This window comes from Gouania willdenowi, unplaced genomic scaffold, assembly GCF_900634775.1.
Source record: "Gouania willdenowi unplaced genomic scaffold, fGouWil2.1 scaffold_3_arrow_ctg1, whole genome shotgun sequence".
Taxonomy (NCBI): Eukaryota; Metazoa; Chordata; class Actinopteri; order Blenniiformes; family Gobiesocidae; genus Gouania; species Gouania willdenowi.
The window spans coordinates 358,033-383,236 of NW_021145162.1; the positions used below are offsets into that span (position 1 = coordinate 358,033).

The following is a 25,204-nucleotide window of genomic DNA, read 5'->3' on the forward strand; positions in this document are numbered from 1 at the left end:
CAAGATATGTGACATTAGATGTAAAAGTGATAGAAATAGTTTATAAGTGATGAACATGTGTGTGTGTGTGTGTGTGTGTGTGTGTGTGTGTGTGTGTGTGTGTGTGTGTGTGTGTGTGTGTGTGTGTGTGTGTGTGTGTCTGTTTGTGTGTGTGTGTGTCTGTGTGTGTGTGTGTGTGTGTCTGTGTGTGTGTGTGTGTGTCTGTTTGTGTGTGTGTGTGTGTGTCTGTTTGTGTGTGTGTGTGTGTGTGTGTCTGTTTGTGTGTGTGTGTGTGTGTGTGTGTGTGTGTGTGTGTGTGTGTGTGTGTGTGTGTGTGTGTGTGTGTGTGTGTGTGTGTGTGTGTGTGTGATATGATGAAAATAGATTAAAATATGGTGAGTTTGGTGGAGTTGTAGAAAAAAGTAAAAATAAACAAGTTTATTAAAGGTATCTGAGGACCACCTCTCAGTGTCACATGACCGTGATCCCAAGTTTGAGAACCCTTGGTTTTAAGTGTCCTTTCACAGTGTGAACTACACACTCATGTGAATCTGCTGCCCTCCTGTGGCTGAAACAGAAACAAGATCTACAGCTTTTATTTTGAAGCTGTGACCCAATGAGAATGTGAGGTTCATGTTTAACACTAACAACACCTTCACCAGTGGACTGGACCATATCTCACAGGAACAATATCATGTGTGTGTGTGTGTGTGTGTGTGTGTGTGTGTGTGTGTGTGTGTGTGTGTGTGTGTGTGTGTGTGTGTGTGTGTGTGTGTGTGTGTGTGTGTGTCACTAATCTGACAGCTTCCTGTTGATCTGACATGGTCCAATAAACATGTTTTATCAGCTTTTATGACATCATCTGATTGTTTCTGGTCACATGATCAACATTTCAAATAATGACTAAGCTGATCATTAACACAAGAAACAACATGTTGTGTATTTGTGCGTTTTTGTCGTCATTTAAATTTTTTGGTATTTTTTTTTCTGTTATTTTTTTCATTTTGTGCATTTACAAACAAAAGAGCCACATGTGGCTCCTGAGCAATGAGTGAAGAAATGATTTGTGAAATAATAAAGTTCACTTTTAATTAGAAACGCTTTCAATGATAAACAATTTGATCAGATTATTGATTATTGTGTTGATATTGTTGCTGATGTTGCTGATGTTGCTGATGTTGCTGATGTTGCTGATGTTGCTCATGTTGCTCATGTTGCTGATGTTGCTCGTGTGTCGATGTTGCTCATGTTGCGGATATTGTTAGTGTTGCTCATGTTGCTGATGTTTCTGATGATGCTCGTGTTGATGATGTTGCTGATGTTGCTGATGTTGCTGATGTTGCTGATGTTGCTGATGTTGCTCGTGGTGTCGATGTTGCTGATGTTGCTGATGTTGCTCATGGTGTCGATGTTGCTGATGTTGCTCATGTTGCTCATGTTGCTGATGTTGCTCGTGGTGTCGATGTTGCTCATGTTGCGGATATTGTTCGTGTTGCTCATGTTGCTGATGTTTCTGATGATGCTCGTGTTGATGATGTTGCTGATGTTGCTGATGTTGCAGATGTTGGTCATGTCGCTGATGTTGTTTGTGTTGCTCATGTTGCTGTTGTTGCTCGTGTTGATGATGTTGCTCCTATTGCTGATGTTGCTCATGTTGATGAAGTTGCTCATGTTGCTGTCGTTGCTCGTGTTGAAGTGTTGCTCCTGTTGCTGATGTTGCTCATGTGGCTGATGTTGCTCATGTTGCTCGTGTTGATGATGTTGCTCCTGTTGCAGATGTTGCCAATGTTGCTGATGTTGCTCGTGTTGCTGATATTGCTCATATTGCTGAAGTAGCTCATATTGCTGATGTTAATTGTGTTGACAATGTTGCTTGTGTTGGTCATGTTGCTGATGTTGCTCGTGTTGGTCATTTTGCTGATGTTGCTGATGTTGTTCATGTTGCTCATGCTGCTGATGTTGCTCGTGGTGCCGATGTTGCTGATGTTGCTCTTGTTGGTGATTTTACTGATGTTGCAGATGTTGCTGATGTTTCTGATGTTGCTTGTGTTGGTAATGTTGCTGATGTTGCTGATGTTGCTGATGTTGTTCATGTTGCTCATGCTGCTGATGTTGCTCGTGGTGCCGATGTTGCTCATGTTGCTGATGTTGCTCTTGTTGGTGATTTTGCTGATGTTGCCGATGTTGTTCATGTTGCTGATGTTGCTAGTGATACTCATGTTGCTAGTGTTGCTGATGTTGCTCTTGTTGGTGATTTTGCTGATGTTGCTGATGTTGCTGATGTTTCTGATGTTGCTGATGTTGCTCGTGTTGCCGATGTAGCTCGTGTTGGTGATTTTGCAAATGTTGCTCATGTTGATGATGTTGCTAATGTTGCTGATGTTGCAGATGTTGCTCATGTTGGTGATGTTTCTGATGTTGCTCATGTTGCTCATATAGCTGATGTTGCTTGTGTTGCCGATGTAGCTCGTGTTGGTGATTTTGCAAATGTTGCGGATGTTGCTTTTGTTGCTGATGTTGCTCGTGTTGCTCATGTTGCTGATTTTTCTCTTGTTGGTGATTTAGCTGATGTTGCGGATGTTGCTCATGTTGCTGATGTTGCTTGTGTTGATAATGTTGCTGATGTTGCTGATGTTGTTCATGTTGCTCATGTTGCTTGTGGTGCCGATGTTGCTTATGTTGCTGATGTTGCTCTTGTTGGTGATTTTGCTGATGTTGCAGATGTTGCTGATGCTTCTGATGTTGCTCATGTTGCTCAAATCGCTGATGTTGCTTGTGTTGCCGATGTAGCTCGTGTTGGTGATTTTGCAAATGTTGCGGATGTTGCTCACGTTGATGATGTTGCTTTTGTTGCTGATGTTGCTCGTGCTGCTCATGTTGCTGATATTTCTCTTGTTGGTGATTTTGTTGATGTTGCGGATGTTGCTCATGTCGCTGATGTTGCTCATGTTGCTGATGTGGCTTGTGTTGATAATGTTGCTGATGTTGCTGATGTTGCTGATGTTGCTCATGTTGCTGATGTTGCTAGTGCTGCTCATGTTGCTAGTGTTGCTAATGTTACTCTTGTTGGTGATTTTGCTGATGTTGCAGATGTTGCAGATGTTGCTGTTGTTGCTCGTGGTGATGATGTTATTGATGTTGATGATGTTGCTCATGTTGCAGATGTTGGTTATGTTGCTGATGTTGCTCGTCTCACTGATGTTTGCGATGTTGCTGATGTTAGTCATGTCCTTGATGCTGTTTGTGTTGATGATGTTGCTGATGTTTGTGTTTCTCATGTTGCTGTTTTTGATCGTGTTGATGATGTCGCTCCTGTTGCTGATGTTGCTCATGTTGATGATGTTGCTCATGTTGCTGTCGTTGCTCGTGTTGAAGTGTTGCTCCTGTTCCTGATGTTGCACATGTTGCTGATGTTGCTCGTGTTGATGATGTTGCTCCTGTTGCTGATGTCTCTAATGTTGCTGTCATTGCTCGTGTTGATGATGTTGCTCCTGTTGCTGATGTTGCTGATGTTGCTCGTGTTCCTCATGTTGCTGTCGTTGCTTGTGTTGATGATGTTGCTCCTGTTGCTGATGTTGCTCATGTGGCTGATGTTGCTTATGTTGATGATGTTGCTGATGTTGCTCGTGTTGATAATGTTGCTGATGTTGCTCATGTGGCTTATGTTGCTCGTGTAGCTCATGTTGCTGATGTTGCTCATGTGGCTTATGTTGCTCGTGTAGCTCATGTTGCTGTCGTTGCTCGTGTTGATGATGTTGCTGATGTTGCTCATGTTGCTGATGTTGTTCATGTTGCTCATGTTGCTGAAATTTCTCTTGTTGGTGATTTTGCTGATGTTGCGAATGTTGCTGACGTTGCTCGTGTTGGTGATTTTGATTTTGCAGATGTTGCGAATGTTGCTCAAGTTGATGATGTTGCTTTTGTTGCTTTTGTTGCTGATGTTGCTCGTGTTGCTCATGTTGCTGATATTTCTCTTGTTGGTGATTTTGTTGATGTTGCAGATGTTGCTCATGTCGCTGATGTTGCTCATGTTACTGATGTTGCTTGTGTTGATAATGTTGCTGATGTTGCTGATATTGCTCATGTTGCTCATGTTGCTGATGTTGCTCGTGGTGCCAATGTTGCTCATGTTGCTGATGTTGCTAGTTTTGCTCATGTTGCTAGTGTTGCTGATGTTGCTCATGTTGGTGATTTTGCTGATGTTGCAGATGTTGCTGTTGTTGCTCGTGGTGATGATGTTTTTGATGTTGATGATTTTGCCCATGTTGCAGATGTTGCTGTTGTTGCTCGTGGTGATGATGTTGCTGATATTTCTCTTGTTGGTGATTTTGCTGATGTTGCGAATGTTGCTGATGTTGCTCGTGTTGGTGATTTTGCAGGTGTTGCGAATGTTGCGAATGTTGATGATGTTGCTTTTGTTGCTTTTGTTGCTGATGTTGCTCGTGTTGCTCATGATGCTGATATTTCTCTTGTTGGTGATTTTGCTGATGTTGCGAATGTTGCTGATGTTGCTCGTGTTGCTGATGTTGCTCGTTTTGCTCATGTTGCTGATATTTCTCTTGTTGGTGATTTTGTTGATGTTGCAGATGTTGCTCATGTCGCTGATGTTGCTCATGTTACTGATGTTGCTTGTGTTGATAATGTTGCTGATGTTGCTGATATTGCTCATGTTGCTCATGTTGCTGATGTTGCTCGTGGTGCCAATGTTGCTCATGTTGCTGATGTTGCTAGTTTTGCTCATGTTGCTAGTGTTGCTGATGTTGCTCTTGTTGGTGATTTTGCTGATGTTGCAGATGTTGCTGTTGTTGCTCGTGGTGATGATGTTTTTGATGTTGATGATGTTGCTCATGTTGCTCATGCTGCTGATGTTGCTCGTGGTGCCGATGTTGCTGATGTTGCTCTTGTTGGTGATTTTACTGATGTTGCAGATGTTGCTGATGTTTCTGATGTTGCTTGTGTTGGTAATGTTGCTGATGTTGTTCATGTTGCTCATGCTGCTGATGTTGCTCGTGGTGCCGATGTTGCTCATGTTGCTGATGTTGCTCTTGTTGGTGATTTTGCTGATGTTGCCGATGTTGTTCATGTTGCTGATGTTGCTAGTGTTGCTCATGTTGCTAGTGTTGCTGATGTTGCTCTTGTTGGTGATTTTGCTTGTGTTGATAATGTTGCTGATGTTGCTGATATTGCTCATGTTGCTCATGTTGCTGATGTTGCTCGTGGTGCCAATGTTGCTCATGTTGCTGATGTTGCTAGTTTTGCTCATGTTGCTAGTGTTGCTGATGTTGCTCTTGTTGGTGATTTTGCTGATGTTGCAGATGTTGCTGTTGTTGCTCGTGGTGATGATGTTTTTGATGTTGATGATGTTGTTCATGTTGCTCATGCTGCTGATGTTGCTCGTGGTGCCGATGTTGCTGATGTTGCTCTTGTTGGTGATTTTACTGATGTTGCAGATGTTGCTGATGTTTCTGATGTTGCTTGTGTTGGTAATGTTGCTGATGTTGCTGATGTTGCTGATGTTGTTCATGTTGCTCATGCTGCTGATGTTGCTCGTGGTGCCGATGTTGCTCATGTTGCTGATGTTGCTCTTGTTGGTGATTTTGCTGATGTTGCCGATGTTGTTCATGTTGCTGATGTTGCTAGTGTTGCTCATGTTGCTAGTGTTGCTGATGTTGCTCTTGTTGGTGATTTTGCTGATGTTGCTGATGTTGCTGATGTTGCTGATGTTTCTGATGTTGCTGATGTTGCTCGTGTTGCCGATGTAGCTCGTGTTGGTGATTTTGCAAATGTTGCTCATGTTGATGATGTTGCTAATGTTGCTGATGTTGCTCATGTTGCTGATGTTGCTGATGTTGCTCATTTTGTTCATGTTGCTCATGTTGCTGATGTTGCTCGTGGTGCCGATGTTGCTGATGTTGCTCTTGTTGGTGATTTTGCTGATGTTGCAGATGTTGCTCATGTTGGTGATGTTTCTGATGTTGCTCATGTTGCTCATATAGCTGATGTTGCTTGTGTTGCCGATGTAGCTCGTGTTGGTGATTTTGCAAATGTTGCGGATGTTGCTTTTGTTGCTGATGTTGCTCGTGTTGCTCATGTTGCTGATTTTTCTCTTGTTGGTGATTTAGCTGATGTTGCGGATGTTGCTCATGTTGCTGATGTTGCTTGTGTTGATAATGTTGCTGATGTTGCTGATGTTGCTGATGTTGTTCATGTTGCTCATGTTGCTTGTGGTGCCGATGTTGCTTATGTTGCTGATGTTGCTCTTGTTGGTGATTTTGCTGATGTTGCAGATGTTGCTGATGCTTCTGATGTTGCTCATGTTGCTCAAATCGCTGATGTTGCTTGTGTTGCCGATGTAGCTCGTGTTGGTGATTTTGCAAATGTTGCGGATGTTGCTCACGTTGATGATGTTGCTTTTGTTGCTGATGTTGCTCGTGCTGCTCATGTTGCTGATATTTCTCTTGTTGGTGATTTTGTTGATGTTGCGGATGTTGCTCATGTCGCTGATGTTGCTCATGTTGCTGATGTGGCTTGTGTTGATAATGTTGCTGATGTTGCTGATGTTGCTCATGTTGCTGATGTTGCTAGTGTTGCTCATGTTGCTAGTGTTGCTAATGTTACTCTTGTTGGTGATTTTGCTGATGTTGCAGATGTTGCAGATGTTGCTGTTGTTGCTCGTGGTGATGATGTTATTGATGTTGATGATGTTGCTCATGTTGCAGATGTTGGTTATGTTGCTGATGTTGCTCGTCTCACTAATGTTTGCGATGTTGCTGATGTTAGTCATGTCCTTGATGCTGTTTGTGTTGATGATGTTGCTGATGTTTGTGTTTCTCATGTTGCTGTTTTTGATCGTGTTGATGATGTCGCTCCTGTTGCTGATGTTGCTCATGTTGATGATGTTGCTCATGTTGCTGTCGTTGCTCGTGTTGAAGTGTTGCTCCTGTTCCTGATGTTGCACATGTTGCTGATGTTGCTCGTGTTGATGATGTTGCTCCTGTTGCTGATGTCTCTAATGTTGCTGTCGTTGCTCGTGTTGATGATGTTGCTCCTGTTGCTGATGTTGCTGATGTTGCTCGTGTTCCTCATGTTGCTGTCGTTGCTTGTGTTGATGATGTTGCTCCTGTTGCTGATGTTGCTCATGTGGCTGATGTTGCTTATGTTGATGATGTTGCTGATGTTGCTCGTGTTGATAATGTTGCTCATGTGGCTTATGTTGCTCGTGTAGCTCATGTTGCTGATGTTGCTCATGTGGCTTATGTTGCTCGTGTAGCTCATGTTGCTGTCGTTGCTCGTGTTGATGATGTTGCTCGTGTTGATGATGTTGCTGATGTTGCTCATGTTGCTGATGTTGTTCATGTTGCTCATGTTGCTGAAATTTCTCTTGTTGGTGATTTTGCTGATGTTGCGATTGTTGCTGATGTTGCTCGTGTTGGTGATTTTGATTTTGCAGATGTTGCGAATGTTGCTCAAGTTGATGATGTTGCTTTTGTTGCTTTTGTTGCTGATGTTGCTCGTGTTGCTCATGTTGCTGATATTTCTCTTGTTGGTGATTTTGTTGATTTTGTTGATGTTGCAGATGTTGCTCATGTCGCTGATGTTGCTCATGTTACTGATGTTGCTTGTGTTGATAATGTTGCTGATGTTGCTGATATTGCTCATGTTGCTCATGTTGCTGATGTTGCTTGTGGTGCCAATGTTGCTAGTTTTGCTCATGTTGCTAGTGTTGCTGATGTTGCTCATGTTGGTGATTTTGCTGATGTTGCAGATGTTGCTGTTGTTGCTCGTGGTGATGATGTTTTTGATGTTGATGATTTTGCCCATGTTGCAGATGTTGCTGTTGTTGCTCGTGGTGATGATGTTGCTGATATTTCTCTTGTTGGTGATTTTGCTGATGTTGCGAATGTTGCTGATGTTGCTCGTGTTGGTGATTTTGCAGATGTTGCGAATGTTGCGAATGTTGATGATGTTGCTTTTGTTGCTTTTGTTGCTGATGTTGCTCGTGTTGCTCATGATGCTGATATTTCTCTTGTTGGTGATTTTGCTGATGTTGCGAATGTTGCTGATGTTGCTCGTGTTGGTGATTTTGATTTTGCAGATGTTGCGAATGTTGCTCAAGTTGATGATGTTGCTTTTGTTGCTGATGTTGCTCGTGTTGCTCATGTTGCTGATATTTCTCTTGTTGGTGATTTTGTTGATGTTGCAGTTGTTGCTCATGTCGCTGATGTTGCTCATGTTACTGATGTTGCTTGTGTTGATAATGTTGCTGATGTTGCTGATATTGCTGATGTTGCTCATGTTGCTGATGTTGCTCGTGGTGCCAATGTTGCGAATGTTGCTGATGTTGCTAGTTTTGCTCATGTTGCTAGTGTTGCTGATGTTGCTCTTGTTGGTGATTTTGCTGATGTTGCAGATGTTGCTGTTGTTGCTCGTGGTGATGATGTTTTTGATGTTGATGATGTTGCTCATGTTGCAGATGTTGCTGTTGTTGCTCGTGGTGATGATGTTATTGATGTTGATGATGTTGCTCATGTTGCTGATGTTGCTGATGTTGCTGATGTTGCTGATGTTGCTGATGTGGCTCGTCTCACTGATGTTGGCGATGTTGCTCATGTTGCTGATGTTGCAGATGTTGTAGATGTTGCAGATGTTACTCATGTCGCTGATGTTGTTTGTGTTGATGATGTTGCTGATGTTGTTTGTGTTGCTCATGTTGCTGTTGTTGCTCGTGTTGATGATGTTGCTCCTGTTGCTGATGTTGATGATGTTGAAGTGTTGCTCCTGTTGCTGATGTTGCTCATTTTGCTCATGTTGCTGATGTTGCTCACGTTGCTCGTGTTGATGATGTTGCTCCTGTTGCTGATGTTGCTCATGTTGCTGATGTTGCTCGTGTTCCTCATGTTGCTGTCGTTGCTCGTGTTGATGATGTTGCTCCTGTTGCTGATGTTGCTCATGTTGCTGATGTTGCTCATGTGGCTAATGTTGCTTATGTTGATGATGTTGCTGATGTTGCTCGTGTTGATGATGTTGCTGATGTTGCTGATGTTGCTCATGTGGCTTATGTTGCTCGTGTAGCTCATGTTGCTGTCGTTGCTCGTGTTGATACTGTTGCTTCGGTGGCGGATGTTGCTGATGTTGCTCATGTGGCTGATGTTGCTTATGTTGATGATGTTGCTCGTGTTGATGATGTTGCTCATGTTGCTCATGTTGCTAATGTTGCTCTTGTTGCTGATGTTGCTCATGTGGCTGATGTTGCTTATGTTGATGATGTTGCTGATGTTGCTCATGTTAATGATGTTGCTCGTGTTGCTCATGTTGCTGTTGTTGTTCGTGTTGCTAATGTTGCTCTTGTTGCTGATGTTGCTCATGTTGCTAATGTTGCTCATGTGGCTAATGTTTCTCATGTTGATGATGTTGCTGATGTTGCTCGTGTTGATGATGTTGTTCAGGTTGCTGATGTTGCTCATGTGGCTGATGTTGCTTTTGTTGATGATGTTGCAGATGTTGTTCATATTGCTGTTGTTTCTCGTGTTGATGATGTTGCTCATGTTGATGATGTTGCTCATGTTGCTGTCGTTGCTCATATTGAAGTGTTGCTCCTGTTGCTGATGTTGCTCATATTGCTGATGTTAATTGTGTCGACAAGGTTGCTCGTGTTGGTCATGTTGCTGATGTTGCTCGTGTTGGTCATGTTGCTGATGTTGCTGATGTTGTTCATGTTGCTGATGTTGCTCGTGGTGCCGATGTTGCTCATGTTGCTGATGTTTCTGATGTTGCTCGTGTTGCTGATGTTGCTCTTGTTGGTGATTTTGCTGATGTTGCTCATGTTGCTGATGTTTCTGATGTTGCTCATGTTGCTTTTGTTGATTATGTTGCTGATCTTGCTGATGTTTCTCCTTTGCTGTCGTTGCTCGTGTTGATGATGTTGCTCCTGTTGTTTATGTTGATAATGTTGCTGATGTTGCTCGTGTTGATGATGTTGCTCATGTTGCTGATGTTGCTCATGTGGCTGATGTTGCTCATGTTGCTGATGTTGCTCATGTTGCTGATGTTACTGATGTTGCTCATGAGGCTGAAGTTGCTCATGTTGCTCATGTGGGTGATGTTGCTTATGTTGATGCTGTTGCTGATGATTCTCATGTTGCTCATGTGGGTGATGTTGCTTATGTTGATGCCGTTGCTGATGTTGCTCATGTTGCTAATGGTGTTCGTGTTGCCCTGTGTCTCACCTCAGTGCAGAAGGACTGTGGGCGTAGACATGGAGGATCACAGGAGCTGTCGTCTCCAGGAAGATTCATGGGTGGACACCCCCCTGTTAGACACAAACACAACAATAACAATAACCCCCCCCCTGTTAGACACAAACACAACAATAACCCCCCCATCCGTGACCACACCCCCTTTTCCTATTCCATCAAACTCTTCTCAGCTTGAGCTCATCAGAGGTTTATTCCATAAAACAAGTTATGTTCAAACTCTGAGTATGTTCAGGCTTAAATGGTGAAACTCTGAGTATCTCATTCCTAAACACGAGGTATGATCTTCTCTGAGTATGTTACCATGGCAACATTGTCCATGAACTAAACCTGGTCAGTGACAGGTTTTATCAAAGAAACCCTGGGTTTCTACCTGGCTCCGCCCACCTGAACACTTTAATGAACCTTAACACTTTTCTCTGAAACACATTAGTGACATCACACACCACAGACGTGTTCACATCATTACTAATGTTGTGTTGATTTATGTTTTTTTATTTATTTTTGTGATAACAGTAATTTTCTTTCTAACATTGTAGTTGTAGATAATTAGTGAAACACACTGAGAGGTTGATCTACATTAAAACATCTACTGACGTCTGTAGTAAAGTTCACTGAATATAAACCTGTAGATAATAAAAATCTGATCATACATTTATATGATGTCACAGTGAATTGTGACGCTGCTCTGAGAAGTGATGGTCGTGGGTTCTCGTGAAGTTAGATATGAAGCTGCATAGAGTTCTCCTGTTACACTGGATGGTAAATGGACTAAAAATAGACATGATTTATATAGAGCTTTATCACCACTGAAACAGTCTCAAAGCTCTTTACATATCAGTTCATTCACACAATCACTCTCACATTCACACACCAGTGGGACAGGACTGACATACAAGGCACTAGTCGACCACTGGGAGCAACTTAGGGTTCAGTGTCTTGCCCAAGGACACTTCGACACATAGTCAGGTACTGGGATCGAACCCCCAACCTCTCAATCAGAAGACGACCCACTACCACCTGAACCACGGTCGCCCACGGTCGCCCGGATATAAACACAGTGACTGCTGCTTCATAGCTAATCATTTATATTGATTTTTAATGTAATATAATCACCAGATTCATCTATACATCATAAAAAAATGTCATAAAAAAATCACTGAAGCGGGATGAGAACCCGTGACCCATCACTTCTAAGAGCAGCGTTACAATTCACTGTGACATCATACCTTCAAAGAGACGTGATCTACAGATTTAACTGTATAACAATATAAAAAAACAATCGAGCCTTAAAAGTGTATTAATTTAAATGATCATCTTCTACTTTATATTATCTACAGGTTTTTATTCAGTGAACTTTACTACAGATGTCAGTAGATGTTTTAATGTAGATCAACCTCTCAGTGTGTTTCACTAAATGATCTACATCTATAATGTTAGAAAGAAAATTATCATTATCACAATAAATCAACACAACATTATTAATGATGTGAACACGTCTGTGGTGTGTGATGTCACTAATGTGTTTCAGAGAAAAGTGTTAAGGTTCATTAAAGTGTTCAGGTGGGCGGAGCCAGGTAGAAACCCAGGGTTTCTTTGATAAAACCTGTCAGTGACCAGGTTTAGTTCATGGACAATGTTGCCATGGTAACATACTCAGAGATAAACATACTGTACCTCATGTTTAGGAATGAGATACTCAGAGTTTGAACATAACCTGCTTTATGGAATAAACCTCACAACAACAACACACCCTCCTGTTGAGCCCAGGAACATCCTTTCATTGCTTCAGTGTCTTATTGAACACTTTATAACCACTGAATGTTTGAACCACCAGAGGGCGCTGCTGCTCAAAGCTTCAGAACTTATGTGGGAGGAAATGCTGTTGTGAATAACTGGGTTTGAGTCCATGTTCCTGAGTCATTGTGGAAAGGTGGGCTGGGGGAGGGGAATGGAGGAGGAGTGTGTTTTGAGTCTATTTTAGTCTGTTTTTATTGTTTTGTGTCTGTTCTTTGTCCCTTTAGCTCTTTTTTAGGTCATTTTAAGTCATTTATGTCTCTTCCTCAGTTTTCCTCACGGAATAAAAACCGGTCATTATCTCTACAGTTACAGTAGAAGCATTTTGCCATGACTATCACAGGTGTACAAAAGAACTCAAATGCAACGCAGGAAGGAGTAGGAAGAAACTGAAATATCTACAGATTGAATAAACAACAAAACAAGGAGGATAACTGAAATATTCCCCAATCGGATTTGTTTATTAAGGAACACAGATTCCACACTTTGCAATCAGAATCAGGAACTCTCAATAATTTCAATGAGCTTGAAAGTCTCTCTTCACAGGTTGACAATCTAGCAAAAGACTGACTGAACTGAGGGAGTATATATAACCTCCTCCGACTTGACGAGGGAATGAGGAGCAGCTGTGGAGAGCAGGAAAACTGGGCAGGCAGGAAAACATGGACCGGAACAGGCAAACTCAAGGAACAGGGAGTGACTAAATAAGCAGACTCATGACAGAACCCCCCTCTCAAGGGACGGCTCCTGCCGTCCCAACAGCAACCACCACACCGGGAGGGAGGAGGGGAACACGGTGGAGGGTCAGAACTCCTCAGAATGCCCCGAACCACCCTCCGAACAAACAGAAGAACCACCACTCGATTTCTCCACAGAACCACTGTTGTCCAGCTGGTCATCCAAGGCCGCAGGAGGAAGGACAGAAGGCACCCCAGAACCAGATCGGCCAGAAGCAGTGACGGCAGCCGAAGGTTGATCCGGATGCTGCTCATGGAAGGCTTGAATGAGACGCGGGTCCAAGATTAACCTGGCAGGTACCCAACATCGCTCCTCAGGACCATACCCCTCCCAGTCGATTAGGTATTGGAGTCCTCTGCCACGGCCCCTGGAACGGAGAAGGCGTCGAACCGTGTATGCAGGTGCCCCATCAATCAGACGCGTTGTTGGTGGAGGAGGTAGGGCGGGAGCAAGAGGACTTTCATGGACAGGTTAAACCTTCGAGACATGGAAAGTGGCATAAATACGCATGGCCCTGGGTAACTTGAGGCGCACCGCCACAGGGTTGACCACCTTCTCAACTTCAAAAGGACCAATGAACCTTGGAGCGAGTTTCTTGGACTCAACTCTAAGAGGGAGATTCTTTGTGGAAAGCCAAACCATCTGGCCTACTTGGTATACAGGAGCCTCAGAGCGGCGGAGATTAGCAGAAGCAGAGTAACGATGTGCTGAATGGAGCAGGGCTTTTCGTGCCTGTGTCCAGGTCCTGTAGCAGCGTTTGATGAAGGCCTGAACAGATGGACAAGATGCTTCTTTCTCTTGGGATCGAAATAAGGGTGGCTGATACCCATATGCACATTGAAATGGTGAAATGCCTGTGGCCGTACTTTGCAGAGTGTTATGCGAGTACTCAACCCACAGTAACTGTTGGGACCAGGAGGACGGATTTCTGGAAGCCATACAACGCAAAATGGTTTCCATCTGTTGGTTAATTCTTGCGGTTTGGCCATTTGATTGAGGATGGTATCCTGATGACAAGCTGACAGTGGCTCCTAGAAGCAAACAGAACTCCCGCCAGAAAATGGAGGTGAATTGTGGGCCCCGATCCGAGACAATATCAGTAGGTAGTCCATGCAGACGAAAAACATTTAGCAACATAAGTTGGGCGGTCTCCTTCGCCAATGGAAGTTTAGGAAGAGGGATGAAATGAGCCATCTTACTAAAACGATCAACGACTGTCAGGATGGTGGTGTGTCCGTCAGAAGCAGGTAAGCCGGTAACAAAGTCAAGGGATATATGGGACCAAGGTCGATGAGGAACAGGTAAGGAATGAAGATGTCCAGCAGGTGCTTGATGTGTAGGTTTTGACTGATTGCATACAGGACAGGAATTGACAAAATCTCTGGTGTCTTCATCCAGGGAAGCCCACCAAAACCTTTGCCGCAGGAACTCTTTAGTCCGCTGGATGCCAGGGTGACATGTGAGTTTAGAACTGTGGGCCCATTGCAGAACATCCGACCAGAGATGTTGAGGAACAAAGAGAAGGTTGTCAGGGCAAGTGCTGGGTCCAGGACTGTCCTCCAGAGCAGCTTTGACCCGTTCCTCCACGTCCCATGTGAGGATAGCAACCATGTGGGAGTTGGACAGGATTGTCTCGAGTTCTGCAGTGGAGACTTCCGAGGTGGAGAACTGGCGGGACAGCGAATCCGGCTTAGTGTTGCGAGAACCAGGTCGATAGGTCAGAGTGAAATTGAACCTAGTGAGAAACAAAGCCCACTGGGCCTGCCGAGAGTTGAGGCATTTTGCAGACTGAAGATACTCCAGATTCTTGTGATCTGTCCATATCAGAAATGGCACCTTGCTGCCTTCGAGCCAGTGTCTCCACTCCTCCAAGGCCAATTTAACTGCCAGCAGTTCCCGATTACCAAAGTCATAGTTCCTCTCTGCCGATGTTAAACGTCGAGAGTAGAAGGCGCAGGGGTTCAACTTCTGATCATCAGGTGCTCGTTGAGACAAAACCGCACCCACACCCACATCAGAAGCGTCGACTTCGACCACAAACTGCCCTTCAGGATCCGGAACCCTAAGAATGGGGGCAGAGGTGAAACGCTTCTTTAGTGACTTAAAGGCCTCCTCCGCCTCTGAAGACCACCTGTAGGGTACTTTGGAGGAGGTAAGTGCTGTGAGTGGAGCAGCAACCGAACTGTAACCCCGGATGAACTTTCGGTAAAAGTTTGCGAACCCAAGGATGCGCTGTAACATCTTACGGGACTCAGGAACAGGACGCAACTGCTTCTACCTTGGAGGAGTCCATGGAAATGCTTCCCTGACCAATGACATAACCAAGAAAAGCAACAGATGGGGTATGGAACTCACACTTTTCTGCCTTGACAAAGAGTGAGTTTGCGAGCAGGCGTTGCAGGACGGATCGGACGTGATGAACGTGTTCTTCCTTGGACCTTGAGAAGATCAGGATGTCGTTGAGGTAAACAAAAACATACTGGTTTAACATGTCACGGAGAACATCATTAACCAGGGCCTGGAAAACTGCGGGAGCGTTGGTGAGACCGAATGGCATAACCAGATACTCGTAGTGTCCAGTAGAAGTGTTAAAAGCAGTCTTCCACTCATCCCCTTCCCGAATTCGGACCAAATGGTAAGCATTGCGTAGGTCAAGTTTAGTGAAAATGACCGCATCCTGCAGGAGTTCAAATGCTGATGAGATGAGCGGAAGAGGATAGCGGTTTTTGACAGTGATGTTGTTAAGCCCTCTGTAGTCGATGCACGGCCTTAGCGTCTTATCTTTCTTCTCAACAAAGAAAAAGCCTGCTCCAGCGGGAGATGAAGAGGGCCTGACTAAGCCTGCAGCCAGAGACTCGTTGACATACTTTTCCATTACTTCTCTTTCAGGTCCTGACAGGGAGTAATTACGACCACGAGGAGGTGATGTTCCAGGTAGCAGGTCAATGCTACAATCGTACGAACGATGTGGAGGAAGTGAGGTAGCCCTAGACTTACTGAACACGTCTTGGAGATCATGATACTCCTCTGGCACCCCTTGTCGATCAGATGGAGGACCAGAGGTGTCACTGCGTAGTAGAGCTGGTATAGCTTGTTTCAGGCAGATCTGATGGCAATACGGACTCCAACTAATAAAGGAACCCATAGACCAGTCGATATGCGGGTTATGTTGGAGAAGCCAAGGGAACCCCAGAATAACAGGATGTTGTGGAGTCTTCAGGATGTGAAACTGGACAGTCTCATGGTGCCTGCCATCCAGTACCAGACGAACAGGAACTGTGCGATGTGTGATAGTACCCAGGAGTCTGCCGTCCAGAGCATTAGCAGGAACAGATGCTGGAAGAGGAACTCTTTCGATCTCTAATTGTTGGGCCAGGTTTTCATCCAAAAGGCAAATATCAGAGCCTGAATCTATCAAAGTAGCCAGGGTGTGAGTACCACTTTTGAGCAACAGGCGAGCCTGGAAGTGGGGTCGTTTGATAGGGGATGGTGTGGAGGAAAGACTCATCAGTACTCCCCTTTCTACTGATGAGCGTGCCCCTCTTACCGGACATCTGAAAACGTAATGGCCGGGCTTTCCACAATAAAGGCAGAGATTTCTCTGGCGACGATGTTCTCGCTCCTCTGGCGAAAGGCTGGTTCGGCCCACCTGCATAGGCTCGGGACCACCATCGTGAGGAACCGGAAAGTGGTTTACATCTACTGGAGGACGTGGTCGTGGAACAGGAAGTCGCTCAGGAATTCTGTGCCTCTTTTCCTGCCGTCGGGCTTGGATACGACGATCCAATCTGGTGGCAAGCTCTATCAATTTATCAAGAGATGAGGGAAGGTCATGTGAAACCAGCTCATCTTTGATGTAGTCATTCAGACCCAGGAGATAAGCATCCGTTTGGGCAGCGGCATTCCACTGGCTCTGAAAAGCTCGGGTCCGGAAATCAATAGAATAACCAGAAACCCTTGTTGTATCCCTAGTAGACCTCCCCCTGCGTCTGGACCTAAAGAGGTTTCACCGAAAACTTTACGAAGTTCATCCGCAAAGGCCTGGAAGGAAGAACAAGCAGGTGTCTGTCGCTCCCACTCAGCCGTTCCCCACAGCCGAGCCCTTTCAGTAAGATGATTTATGGCAAAAGCCACCTTGGCTCTCTCGGTGGAAAATGTATGTGGTTGTAGGGCAAAGAGTATGGAGCAGTTTGTCAGAAAAGGATTACATCCTTCAGGGTCACCACCATAGCGCTCTGGGGTACCCACTCGAGGTTCAGAAACTGGTAATGGAGGTGCAAGATCAGCAGAAGGCGGAGCTGGTGCAGGATTGGGATCACCAACAGTGACTAACTGAGTGACAGTAACTGCCAGCTGTTGGATCTGAGCAGACAGAGTAGCAATGGACTGATCATTTGCTGCAGCCGACTGACGAACATCAGAAGTAGCAGATTGTGACTGAGCCTGATGTTGCTCCATACACTTCTCTAGTCTGTCGAGCCGCTCCATTGCACTTTCCTTCTGTGACGCTGAGTTCATAGCGTGGCTAGATTGTACTATCACGGGTGTACAGAAGAACTCAAATGCAACGCAGGAAGGAGTAGGAAGAAACTGAAATATCTACAGATTGAATAAACGGGCCCCAAACAAAACAAGGAGGATAACTGAAATATTCCCCAATCGGATTTGTTTATTAAGGAACACAGATTCCCCACTTTGCAATCAGAATCAGGAACTCTCAATAATTTCAATGAGCTTGAAAGTCTCTCTTCACAGGTTGACAATCTAGCAAGAGACTGACTGAACCGAGGGAGTATATATAACCTCCTCCGACTTGACGAGGGAATGAGGAGCAGCTGGGGAGAGCAGGAAAACTGGGCAGGCAGGAAAACATGGACCGGAACTGGCAAAATCAAGGAACAGGGAGTGACTAAATAAGCAGACTCATGACAATGACTCGTGGGTCACATGATGATCACATGATGATATCAGTGATGTTACCAGTGACGTTGAGTCCGTCTGAGCGCTGGCACCAGAAGAACGAGCGTCCAGAGGTTGGAGAGCTGCCACTCAGCCATTTATAGTCATAACACTGGCCTCCTGGAAAAGAGCAGGATTATTAATTATGGTGAAGAGCAATTAATGGTCTATGGTGATCGACAATGGTCTATAATGGCTCTATAATGGTATATAATGGTATATAATGATCTATAATAGTCAATTATGGCTCTATAATGGTCTATAATGATCTATAATGATCTATAATCTACCAACTAAGCTGTTTAAAGAAGTTGTTCCCCTGGTCTGCCCATCTTTGTTGGAGACAATAAATATATCCCTATCAATAGGCTACGTGCCACAGTCCTTTAAAGTAGCTGTAATCAAACCCCTTCTCAAAAAACCTACTCTTGATTCCAGCACTTTAGCAAACTACAGGCCTATATCTAATCTTCCTTTTATTTCAAAGATTCTTGAGAAAGTTGTGGCGGCTCAGCTCTGTGACTTCCTTCAAAACAACAGCCTGTTCGAGGACTTCCAGTCAGGTTTTAGAGCTCAACACAGCACAGAGACTGCTTTAGTTAAAGTAACTAATGATCTACTCTGGGCTTCAGATGAAGGACGACTCTCAGTGCTGGTTTTATTAGATCTTAGTGCAGCTTTTGACACTATAGATCACTATATTCTACTAGAGAGATTAGAGAAATTACTTGGAATCACAGGGACTGCCCTAAACTGGTTTAAGTCCTACCTATCTGATAGGTACCAGTTTGTACACGTGAATAATAAGTCTTCTGTGTACACTAAAGTAAGCTACGGGGTTCCTCAGGGCTCTGTGCTAGGTCCAATCCTCTTCTGTATCTATATGATCCCCCTTGGTAATGTTATGAGAAAATACTCTGTTAACTTTCACTGCTATGCTGATGATACCCAACTGTATGTATCAATGAAGCCAGGTGAGACAAATCAGCTATCTAAACTTGAGGCCTGTCTAAAGGACATTAGGGCCTGGATGGACCAAAATGTTCTTCTTCTCAACTCAGACAAGACTGAGGTCATTGTACTGGGCCCACGACACCTTAGAGAAACCTATGCTAGCCTAACTGCCCTAGATGGCATTACTCTGGCACGAAGCACAACTGTTAGAAACCTTGGGGTTCTATTTGATCAGGATTTATCCTTCAACTCTCACATAAAACAAACTTCAAGAACTGCTTTCTTTCATCTCCGTAACATTGCTAAAATCAGATCTATCCTGTCTCAGGGCGACGCCGAAAAGCTAGTCCATGCTTTTGTTACCTCTAGACTGGATTATTGTAATTCTCTTTTAGCAGGCTGCCTGAGCAAGTCGCTTAAGACACTTCAGCTGGTTCAAAATGCTGCAGCACGTGTACTGACTAAAACTAGGAGAAGAGATCACATTACTCCTGTATTAGCCTCTCTGCATTGGCTTCCCATAAAATCTAGAATAGAATTCAAGATTCTTCTTCTCACTTATAAAGCCCTAAATGGACAGGCACCAGTCTATCTCAAGGAGCTTGTAGTGCCATACAATCCCCCCAGAACACTACGCTCTCAAAATGCTGGACTACTCGTTGTTCCATTTGTCTCTAAAAGTAGTATAGGAGGAAGAGCTTTCAGTTATCAGGCCCCACTTCTCTGGAACCATCTACCAACCACGGTTCGGGGGGCAGACACCCTCTCTACCTTTAAGGTTAGGCTCAAAACATTCCTCTTTGATAAAGCTTTTAGTTAGGAACCAGCTCATAGCTCATAGTTAAGATGCAATAGGCATAGACTGCCGGGGGGGGGGGGGGGTCTGGCATGCTCGGTTGGAGAGAGGTTGGAGAGGGCGTTAAGAGAGAGGTCATTTAGGTTAGAGAGGGACCGGAGAGGGTCCCATTCCTCTCTCAAACACTCCCTCTATGTCTGCTTCTTCCCTTGTGTGTTTGCTCCTGTTCTCCTTCTGGCTTTTGTCTTGCAGGTCCGTGGGATCCTCAGTGTGGAGTTACAGAGTCTCAACAACTCTGTCTCCACCCTTTCCTCTGCACACACCCAACACAGCATAACGTGGATGGCTGTTCATCATAGGAATGGGATCCACACAAGGTTCCTGCTGCTTAACAGAAGGTTTTCCTTGCCGCCATGATGAATTCATGTTGGGTGTGGGATACATATGTATGTGTATATACGTATATATGCATATGTGTGTATCCATAAAATGAAGAGTCCGTCCTTAAGACTGCTCTACTGTAAAGTGTCTTGAGATACCATTGGTTATGATTTGGCGCTATACAGATAAAGATTGATTGATTGATTGATATAATAGTCAATTATGGCTCTATACAGGTCTATAATGGTCTATAATGATCTAAAATAGTCAATAATGGCTCTGTAATGGTCTATAATAGTCTATAATTATCTATAATAGTCAATAATGGCTCTATAATGGTCTATAATAGTCAATACTGGCTCTTTAATGGTCTATAATGGTCTATAATGATCTAAAGTAGTCAATAATGGGGTGACCGTGGCTCAGGTGGTAGTGGGTCTTCTTCTGATCGAGAGGTTGGGGGTTCGATCCCAGTACCTACCAGTACCAGGGCAAGACACTGTTGCTCCCAGTGGTTGACTAGTGCCTTGCATGGCAGTCCTGTCCCACTGGTGTGTGAATGTGAGAGTGAATGAGCTGATATGTAAAGCGCTTTGAGACTGTTTCAGTGTGGTGATAAAGTTCTATATAAAATCAACTTCATTTACCAATAATGGCTCTATAATGGTCAATAACGGCTCTATAATGGTCAATAATCAAGGCATGTAGGAAGGGTTGGGTGGGAGGTTGGCTGGGGGAGGGGGTCAGGTGGGAAGAACAACAGGAGTCCAGCCGTTTGGGGACATGGGCGTGCTGCCAGTCGGCGCTGCAACCACGCCTCCATGCAGCTGTGGATGGGGAGGTGGGGAAAGATGGCCGACGAGGCATTTGAAGTTGAAGACCTGTAGCTGCGTTACTGATGACCAGATGACGTGTGGAAAAGTTCAGCATCAACAGTTCCAGGAGGAATGTAGGGAAGGAGCGGGGGAGGGAGTGGGGGGTAAGAGCCGCCGTCTGCAGAAACTTCCTGGTGATAAGAATTGAGACAACCTTGGCTTTAGCCTTGGCAGCTGGGGAGCTGAAAGGGAGATAAGCAATGTGATTTGATACAGGCTATGTTAATTTCCAATAGCCTTCTGTCCTGGGTCTCTCTGCTGTAATCCAATGAATGGCCTAGTTTCCACTTCCAAGCCGGGTCTCGAACTTCTCCCAGTTGTTATCCATAACGCGTAGACGATCCAAAAGCAGCTCCTGCTTGCTTTTGATATCGATCAACACATGAGTCTGAGTGTTCAGAGCCCTGCTACATCCTTCAGAAATCACTGGCAGCTTTTCCAAAACAGTCGCCAGCGTAGTACGGACTTTTCGATAGATTAGGAAGCCACCAGTTCCGATCAGCAGCATGCCTACTATCATTATTCCAATCATGTAGATGTCCTCCACGTCTTCCACGGAAAGGATGGACAGACACACAACTCGCCACTTGTTCCAAGGGTCAAGTGTGTATCCAGCCGCAAACGTCCCGCTTGGACATGCGGGGTCACCACCCCTGGTTCTTTGCGTCGAAAAAATCTGATCGATAGCACTGAGAGACCAACTAATTAATTCCATTATTCCGGTTTTGGATGAGTTACAGAGAGAGGCTCTTGTTAGTTTCACAAGACCTGACAAAGCAGCAGCTAGGAGAGAGATAAGACGGAAGGGAGGGAGAAACAGAGTATAATAGTCTATAATAGTCAATACTGGCTCTTTAATGGTCTATAATGATCGATAATGATCTATAATAGTCAATAATGGCTCTATAATGGTCTATAATGGCTCTATAATAGTCTATAATAGTCAATACTGGCTCTTTATGGTCTACAATAGTCAATAATGATCTATAATAGTCAATCTGGCTCTTTAATGGTCTATAATGATCGATAATGATCTATAATAGTCAATAATGGCTCTATAATGGTCTATAGTGGTCTAGAATAGTCAATAATGGCTCTATAATGTCTATAATGATCTATAATAGTCAATAATGGTTCTATAATGGTCAATAATGATCTATAATAGTCAATAATGGCTCTTTAATGGTCTATAATGGGCCATAATGATCTATAATAGTCAATAATGGCTCTATCATGGTCTGTAATCATCTATAATGGTCTACAATAGTCAATAATGGCTCTATAATGTCTATAATGATCTATTATAGTCAATAATGGCTTTATCATGGTCTATAATAATCTATAATGATCTATAATAGTCAATAATGGCTCTATAATGGTCAATAATGGTCTATAATAGTCAATAATGGCTCTATATTGGTCTATAATAGTCAATACTGGCTCTTTAATGGTCTATAATGATCTATAATAGTCAATAATGGCTCTTTAATCGTTTATAATGGGCAATAATGATCTATTATAGTCAATAATGCCTCTATCATGGTCTGTAATAATCTATAATGGTCTCCAACAGTCAATAATGGCTTTATAATGTCTATAATTATCTATATTAGTCAATAATGGCTCTGTAATGGTCTATAATAGTCAATAATGGCTCTATACAGGTCTATAATGGTCTAAAGTGATCTATAATAGTCAATAATGGCTCTGTAATGGTCTATAATGGTCTATAATGATCTATAATAGTCAATAATGGCTCTATAATGGTCTATAATGATCTATAATAGTCAATAATGGCTCTAAAAAGGTCTATAATGGTCTATAATGGTCTACAATAGTCAATAATGGCTCAATAGTCAATATTGGCTCTATACAGGTCTATAATGATCTATAATAGTCTGTTATGGTCTATAATGATCTATAATAGTCAATAATGGCTCTATAATGGTCTATAGTGATCTATAATAGTCAATAACGGCGCTATAATGGTCTATAATGGTATACAATAGTCAATAATGGCTCTATAATGGTCTATAATGACCTATAATAGTCAATAATGGCTCTATAATGGTCTATAATGATCTATAATAGTCAATAACGGCTCTATAATGGTCTATAATGGTATACAATAGTCAACAATGGCTCTATATTGGTCTATAATGATCTATAATAGTCAATAATGGCTCTATAATATAATGATCTATAATAGTCAATAATGGCTCTATAATTGTCTATAATAGACAATAATGGATCTATACAGGTCTATAATGGTCTATAATGATCTATCAGAGTCAATAATGGCTCTGTAATGGTCTATAATGATCTATAATAGTCAATAATGGCTCTATAATGGTCTATAGTGATCTATAACAGTCAATAACGGCTCTATAATAGTCTATAATGGTATACAATAGTCAATAATGGCTCTTTAATGGTCTATGATGATCTATATAAGTCAAAAATGGCTCTATAATGGTCTATAATAGTCTATAATGATCTATAATAGTCAATATTGGCTCTATAATGGTCTATGATGGTCTACAATAGTCAATAACGGCTCTATAATGGTCTATAATGATCTATAATAGTCAATAATGGCTCTATAATGGTCAATAGTGGTCTATAATAGTCAATACTAGCTCTTTAATGGTCTATAATGATCTATAATAGTCAATAATGGCTCTATCATGGTCTATAATAATCTATAAGGGTCTACAATAGTCAATAATGGCTCCATAATGTCTATAATGATCTATAATAGTCAATAATGGCTCTATAATGGTCAATAGTGGTCTATAATAGTCAATACTAGCTCTTTAATGGTCTATAATGATCTATAATAGTCAATAATGGCTCTATCATGGTCTATAATAATCTATAAGGGTCTACAATAGTCAATAATGGCTCTATAATGTCTATAATGATCTATAATAGTCAATAATGGTTCTATAATGGTCAATAATGATCTATAATAGTCAATAATGGCTCTTTAATGGTCTATAATGGGCCATAATGATCTATAATAGTCAATAATGGCTCTATCATGGTCTGTAATAATCTATAATGGTCTACAATAGTCAATAATGGCTCTATAATGTCTATAATGATCTATTATAGTCAATAATGGCTTTATCATGGTCTATAATAATCTATAATGATCTATAATAGTCAATAATGGCTCTATAATGGTCAATAATGGTCTATAATAGTCAATAATGGCTCTATATTGGTCTATAATAGTCAATACTGGCTCTTTAATGGTCTATAATGATCTATAATAGTCAATAATGGCTCTTTAATCGTTTATAATGGGCAATAATGATCTATTATAGTCAACAATGCCTCTATCATGGTCTGTAATAATCTATAATGGTCTCCAACAGTCAATAATGGCTTTATAATGTCTATAATTATCTATATTAGTCAATAATGGCTCTGTAATGGTCTATAATGGTCTATAATAGTCAATAATGGCTCTATACAGGTCTATAATGGTCTAAAGTGATCTATAATAGTCAATAATGGCTCTGTAATGGTCTATAATGATCTATAATAGTCAATAATGGCTCTATAATGGTCTATAATGATCTATAATAGTCAATAATGGCTCTAAAAAGGTCTATAATGGTCTATAATGGTCTACAATAATCAATAATGGCTCAATAGTCAATAATGGCTCTATACAGGTCTATAATGATCTATAATAGTCTGTTATGGTCTATAATGATCTATAATAGTCAATAATGGCTCTTTAATCGTTTATAATGGGCAATAATGATCTATTATAGTCAATAATGCCTCTATCATGGTCTGTAATAATCTATAATGGTCTACAACAGTCAATAATGGCGTTATAATGTCTATAATTATCTATATTAGTCAATAATGGCTCTGTAATGGTCTATAATGGTTTATAATAGTCAATAATGGCTCTATACAGGTCTATAATGGTCTAAAATGATCTATAATAGTCAATAATGGCTCTGTAATGGTCTATAATGGTCTATAATGGTCTACAATAGTCAATAATGGCTCAATAGTCAATAATGGCTCTATACAGGTCTATAATGATCTATAATAGTCTGTTATGGTCTATAATGATCTATAATAGTCAATAATGGCTCTATAATGGTCTATAGTGATCTATAATAGTCAATAACGGCGCTATAATGGTCTATAATGGTTTTCAATAGTCAATAATGGCTCTATAATGGTCTATAATGATCTATAATAGTCAATAATGGCTCTATAATGGTCTATAATGGTCTATAATGATCTATAATAGTCAATAATGGCTCTATAATGGTCTATAATGATCTATAATAGTCAATAATGGCTCTATACAGGTCTATAATGGTCTAAAATGATCTATAATAGTCAATAATGGCTCTGTAATGGTCTATAATGGTCTATAATGATCTATAATAGTCAATAATGGCTCTATAATGGTCTATAATGATCTATAATAGTCA

The 25,204-nt window shown here is 42.2% G+C and overlaps 1 protein-coding gene across 1 annotated transcript in view; it reads right to left on the bottom strand.

Annotated features, from left to right (window-relative positions):
* Window positions 1-25,204, bottom strand: part of LOC114460090 (thrombospondin type-1 domain-containing protein 7A-like) — a 289,728-nt gene that overhangs the window by 15,358 nt on the left and 249,166 nt on the right. The window contains 2 exon segments of the mRNA XM_028442124.1: window positions 10,206-10,288; window positions 17,748-17,846. Coding sequence (XP_028297925.1) covers window positions 10,206-10,288; window positions 17,748-17,846 — 182 coding nt within the window.